At 24.9% G+C, this 6,403-nt stretch overlaps 1 protein-coding gene across 1 annotated transcript; it reads right to left on the bottom strand.

Moving 5' to 3' along the window:
- Positions 1-234: 234 nt before the first annotated feature.
- Positions 235-5,045, bottom strand: LOC132924575 (activating signal cointegrator 1 complex subunit 2-like). Its single transcript, XM_060988964.1, has 12 exons — positions 4,726-5,045; positions 3,356-3,507; positions 3,108-3,294; positions 2,846-3,043; positions 2,556-2,776; positions 2,319-2,480; positions 1,596-1,730; positions 1,436-1,526; positions 1,269-1,367; positions 1,050-1,204; positions 574-959; positions 235-500 (listed from the first exon to the last, which is right to left on the bottom strand). The coding sequence occupies exons 1-12, from the start codon at positions 4,735-4,737 to the stop codon at positions 352-354; spliced, it is 1,947 nt and encodes a 648-aa protein (XP_060844947.1). The 5' UTR covers positions 4,738-5,045; the 3' UTR covers positions 235-351.
- Positions 5,046-6,403: the final 1,358 nt, after the last annotated feature.

Below are 6,403 nucleotides of genomic sequence, written 5' to 3'. Positions count from 1 at the left end.
TTTATGCGGAACCCCTAGAAAATTATCTTTAAAAAGAGGGTACACAATACAGTGACTGATTTTCATGAAACCCTTAAGTAATCACTAAGGAACCTTGGATCACACTTTAAGAAATACTGATATACAGTAAGTCCTTATTTAACGTTAACGTTAATTTGTAAGACATTACGTGAAATACTTTTTTTTAATATGTTCCTACCAATAAAATATAAATAACAATGTATTATTTAAAAATTGTATGATAAAAAATAAAAATAAAATAATTTTATTTATATATTATTAATTATGATTTCTAAACATTTATAGACTATAAGTAAAATTTTTATAAAAAAATATGAGGTATAGAAAGCATCAAAACATTCCTTTTTGTTGTTTGCTTCTTGCAGCATTTCTTCTGTTATGGTTCCCACTGAATGCTTTGTTTTCATTTTTCCTCTGTCTGTTCAACTCGACATTTGACTTAGATGAGGTAGTTGACGAGGAAACTACTTTTGGTTTACCTTATATAATAAAATGTGTTTATAGAAAAAATTTTATTTTTTGTTTTTACTGGCAAACATGAATAACACTTACTTCGATTGGATTTATTAGATTGTTTCGCAGCATATTTTCTAGCTTGACGTTTTCGAATTTCTTCAGGATTTTCACAGAATGGTTGAAAATTTAATACTTGCTGTGATTCATCATCTGAAGATTCTTCTTGTATACATTTAGTTACAGCTGTTTTCTTAATTAAAACCCTTGGTGTAACATCTGGTCTTATCTTTTTATTTTTGTCTTCTGGTTCTGGTAAAGCATACTCAATTTCATTAAAAGTGTCATTATGTTCATCATTATAATATGATTCTAATTCAGCACATGTAATTTCAGTTAAATTATATTTTTCATAAAATGGCCGCATTTCATTTCGGAACGATTTATCGTCCAAGACTGACTTGAGTTTTTTAAGTTTCTTATATCTTAGTAAAAATAAAACATAATATTAATAAAAATCAATTATTGTCTATTGATAAACATAAACTTCAAGTAATAAAGCCTACCCAGCTTACCCTTTAATTGAAGGACCATAACCAGTAGCATTATCCTCATACTCTGACATCAAAGAAAGATTTGAATTATATTGAGTAAGTTCTAACGGAAGACCATCTTCCAAGACCATATTTATAACTTTTTCAAAATCCATATTATAATATTTTAAACATTTCTATAAAACAATGAAACATTATTAATAATTAAATACTCAAATTAAAGAATGTAAATTAACTAACCTGGATAAATCCATCTTCTAAATAGGGCAATAAATCTTTTACATTATTTATAAGAGACAACAATTTTGCATTTTCCATATTTGTAATATTGGTTTGTAGCTAAAAATATGAATACTTTATTATTTTATATTATATTATATATTAAAGAAACTTCATTAAATGATTACCTCCAATTGTAATTCTTTTTGTTTGTGTTCAGCATATGGTCTATTAATTAATTCTAATGATTTTAATAAATAATTATATCTTATTGAGTCTCTAAATGGTATTTTTTTTTTTGTTATTAATACATTTTAAAATAATCTATGAATCATTAAAAAATCTTACATTTTTTTGTTAAATTGTTGACATTCTTTTATATCATCAATTAAATTATATACAAAATTATAGTCATTAACAAATTCATCGTATATTAATAGCTCACTGATAATTTCTAAATATTCTTCTACTGCATTTTCTGATCTTCATAAAAAAATAAATATAACATTTTTTTTCTTTTGAAAAATAATTAACTTATAATAAGTGTACAGAGTGTTCCGTGATGATTTACTCAATATGATATCTCTTGAAATGATAGAGATATCATAATTCTGGATTTTTAATAAGATTCACAGGGACAAGAACTTAAAATATTTCATGTTTTAATTTATTTTAATGCTTTGGTAAAAGAGTTAAAAAATATATATTTTAATTTCATTAATTTTCTGATTTTTAATATTTTTTCTAGTTTTGAAAAAAACTGCGAATTACACGGAAAGCGTTCACCGGCCATACGAGCACGCGGGCCATATGTTTGATACATTGATGCCACTATTCGCAGTTTTTTTCAAAACTAGAAGAAATGTTAAAAACCAGGAGATTGATGAAATTAAAAAATATATATTTTTTAACTCTTTTACCAAAACATTAAAATAAATTAAAGCATGAAATATTTTTAGTTCTTGTCCCTGTGAATCTTATTAAAAATCCAGAATTATGATATCTCTATTATTTCAAGAGATATCGCAATGAGTAAATCCTCAAGGGACACCCGGTATACTATATATTTACTTATTAGTAATTTGGGTAGTTATATGAATTAAACACTGCCGAACACTCTTCATGAGTAATAATCTTGATGCATGTAACTTTTCTTGGAATTTTTCTAATTTTTTCATAGTAATTATTTTCTTATAAACTAGAGGTTTTACATTATGATAGAAAGAAGCTATTCTAAACAAGCATAAAATTAAAATTAAATGTAGAAATGAATTATATATAATTAGGTTTTATGATTGTCATATATACTTAAGATGCAATTTCTCTTGATAAAAAAAAATAGCAGCCTCTGGATAAATTTCCAAGAAATATGAAATACTACAAGATGTGTCTAATAAAAAATTAATAATATCTTCAAACATAGAAAGATATATTTCTTCAACGTCTGTAGAGGTTTCATTTCTTTGACATATTTTGTCATTACCATATTCAATATCTAATTCGATTTTATCTTGAAACTGATTTAAACACTAACAATTTTGTTATTTAAAATATTTAATATAAATATTATATTTAATTAGTTCCTTTATGTAACTCACTTTAACTGTAATTTTAATAACAATTTTTAAATTTTCTTCATATAGTTTTTGACAAGTAAACAATTCTTTGAAAATTATTTCTAACTGCTCTTTGTATGATTGGCCATAAATAGAACATATATCAAACAACATAGTAATACTTATGATATTGTTATTACATAACAAGCTCCACATATAATGAGGTGAAATATAATTCTCCTGATAAAATGAAATAAATAAAAAAATAAATTGCTTAAAACACTGAATATTACTATTAATATACTTCATCTTCAGATGATGTTGTTAGCCGTTCAAATAATTTAAATGCAAAATGATAAATTTCATTGTAAATGATTAACACGTCGTCATCCTGTGGAAGTTGATCCATTAGGTGAGGAGGAGCAGCTTCTTCAAGAAATGTACATAACCCCATAGTAGCTTGTTTGTTAAAAACAACTGTAGACCAAAATCTATAACATTAAATAATATTAATAATAAACTCATATATGTATTAATTATAACTATATTTACTCTTTAAATGATAAATTGAGAAGAGTTTTTAAGTCTAGAACCAAATACTTCATCTGTTCTATCCAACATTCTTTTTGGTCCAAATCATTAGTGATAGATTTTAATGGATGAATATATCTCAAAAATTGTCTTTTTATTGTCAACTTTTTATCCTTAATAGTTTAATTAAATACATACTTATGAAGAAAACAATTGTTATGATATTCAATGTTTCATAATTCTAGTAAATTTTTTTTTAATCCTAGTTAATTTTATAAAAGTAATTATTGATTAATAATTTGTATTATAATTCTTCTATTTTCCTTAGGCAATATAACATAATGGTCATAATGTACAGAATGTCTGTATTTTAATTATTATTAAAGTTCTTATTTTGTTTATCAAAAAGTATTAAGAAGGATTTGTCATACAGTATACATGCTGTACAACATTGACAAATTTGTGTTGATTGATATAACATTATTATTTTGATAAACTTGTAATGGTACAATTACATAATACTCAGTCTCAACAAAAATTAGATTTCATAAATTAGTCTTATAGAAATAAAAATAAAAATGTTATCTAGGGTTCCTTGTAAGGTATTATTAATACTTAAATTTCAAATCGATTCTTATAATTTTGAGATAGGTAGTCATGTTTTACATAGTTAAAATACACTTTAAAATTAAAATAGACCATAAAAGTCTATGAGATGTGATTATAATATTGAAAATTAAAACACAAAATGGATTCTTCTGAATGCACATTTGCTATGTGCAAGTTAAATATCAATTTATTTTATATTATCTTTATTATTTACCTACTTTGTACTAAAATATTATATCAAAATGTACCTATAGGAACTATACAATTTACTAAATATAGTATGAAATACAATAGTAATAACTAAATATGTAAGAATTACAGACTGAAGTACAAAAAAAATTTATTAAAACAGTATTTATAAAACGCTATAAAGCTTGGAATATTTAAGGATTAAGTAAATTAGATTATGATTACAGTGTTTACCTACATAAGTGATAAATGGACATGAATATTATCATAAAATTATTTTTCTGTTTTAAAATTGCAAAGCAATTTGTTAGTTTAAAAAAATCTATTTAATATTAAAATACAGTTATTATACTATATATCTATTTCAGTATCAATAAAATAATACCAGTACTTAGAATTGAGTTAAATTGTATACCTTTTTTTTTATTTACCAAATTTTATATCTAGCGAAGACTGAAATCGACAATATTATATTAGCCTTTAAACAGCCTTTAGTCTGTACATAATCACAGGTTGTTTAAAACAATTGTTATGCAATTATTTAAACAGAAATGTAAGATAACAATCAACATAATATTATTTCAAAATTTTACCTCGATAGCCATTTAGGAGTTTGTATTGTTATGACCGCTGCGACGAAACAAAATTGTTAATTCTTAATAGGTACCGTAAGTTCAGAACCAATTTTATATACACAGTTGTAATAATACCAACTCCGAACTCGTAACACATCATTCATAAACTCTTAAGATTTAAAATATATTTTATACTATATTGTAGTAATACCATTGAGTATAGATAGTAAAGAGAAATGAGAAACCACCTATAGCCAATGTCCGATTTGGCAATATCAGCAAAGCCAAGTGCCAGGAACTAAGAAGCCATAAGCCTAAATAATGTAGAGTACATAATATTATTATGTGACATTGTGACAAATGACAATCGGGTAGATTTGCAGGATTGATGCGGGTGGGCGGTGCGATCTTCTCTAGCGACACAGCAGTGACACCATTTGTTGTAAGCAAAAACTTTGTTATTAACGATTAATTATAGTATAGAATATCATGTTCCAAGCCTGAACAGTTGTCGCCTTGTCGGCGCAGCAGCCTATTAATTGCTATTATTATTATATTTTTATTACGAGTAAATAAAGTTGTTGTTGCCATCGTTTTTATTCAATAACAAGCGGACTGGGAGTATATCAGCCTAGGTGGAGATGAATAAATATACCGGCCCAAAAGTATAATAATAATAATTAATAATATCTTTATTATCATCGGTGTAAATATGGTGATGTTGTCGCGCTTTTCCCTCCAGCTAAAAAAACATGCAAGTTTTCCAATTTTTTCTAATTTGAATATTGTAGCCCCACCTAAATAGATAGTATTGGTAATATTTTTAGCTCTAATGATTATGCCTACGTTGTTGTTTGTAATATAAAATAAATGATGATTCCAAAATAAAAATAAAATAATAATGATAAAATAATGAAAAATGATAACGAAAAAAAATTAAAAATAAATAAATGTAGATAGATGAAAAAAAAGTTAACAATTTATTATTAATGAACAACATAATAATATCACAACCACATCATTAATTTTTTCATGTTCATGTTCCTATAATTAATTAACAATAAAGAGGTACAATTATGAATAATGAATATAAATAAAATGTTATGAAAATGTAAATAAATTATAATAAATAATTCCAAATATTGTTGTTGTAAGAAATACTAACTTACCGTATAAGAAGTAAAGATAATATTATTTATTATTAAAACCATTGTACGTTTAATATTGATTTTTGAGAGCTTTGTTATTAATAAACATTTTTATATTGTGGCAGGTTTTTGCAGCTTCATTTAATTTATTTATTTTTTCTCGTTCTTTAGCAGCCCCTCCCTAATCGTTTCTTTACATTTTTGGTTGTATCCATTTCCAAATTTTATTAGTTTATAAAAGAAAATTATAATAATATATACAATATGTACCCGACTATATAACTAGTATATTATTCATTATCTGCAACACGCATTTGTGTGTATGTGCATTGGCTGTTGGGTGGCGGCGGATACAATAACAATATTACAATAAGTAGATATCAAGAGCTATTAATAGCTAAATATATTTATTGACAACAATGCCAGCACACAAGTTGATAACTGAATGATGTAACACTATATAAAGAATTATATTCATATTAAATGATTATTGATAATAGGCTATAGCGGTAACGAAATTAAAATAATAAACTGCACGAGCATGACAG

Source organism: Rhopalosiphum padi, chromosome 3 (genome assembly GCF_020882245.1).
Source record: "Rhopalosiphum padi isolate XX-2018 chromosome 3, ASM2088224v1, whole genome shotgun sequence".
Classification (NCBI taxonomy): Eukaryota; Metazoa; Arthropoda; class Insecta; order Hemiptera; family Aphididae; genus Rhopalosiphum; species Rhopalosiphum padi.
The sequence above is the reverse complement of the archived record's forward strand: the minus strand, read 5'-3'. Positions and strand labels throughout refer to the sequence as shown.

Bases quoted from the DNA above. Each gene is read 5' to 3' on its own strand.
- LOC132924575 (XM_060988964.1), bottom strand. The intron at 1,527-1,595 runs GTAAGATTTTTT...AATACCATTTAG, and splicing joins CAACAATTTAACAAAAAAAT to AGACTCAATAAGATATAATT. The intron at 1,368-1,435 runs GTAATCATTTAA...TCATATTTTTAG, and splicing joins AAAAAGAATTACAATTGGAG to CTACAAACCAATATTACAAA.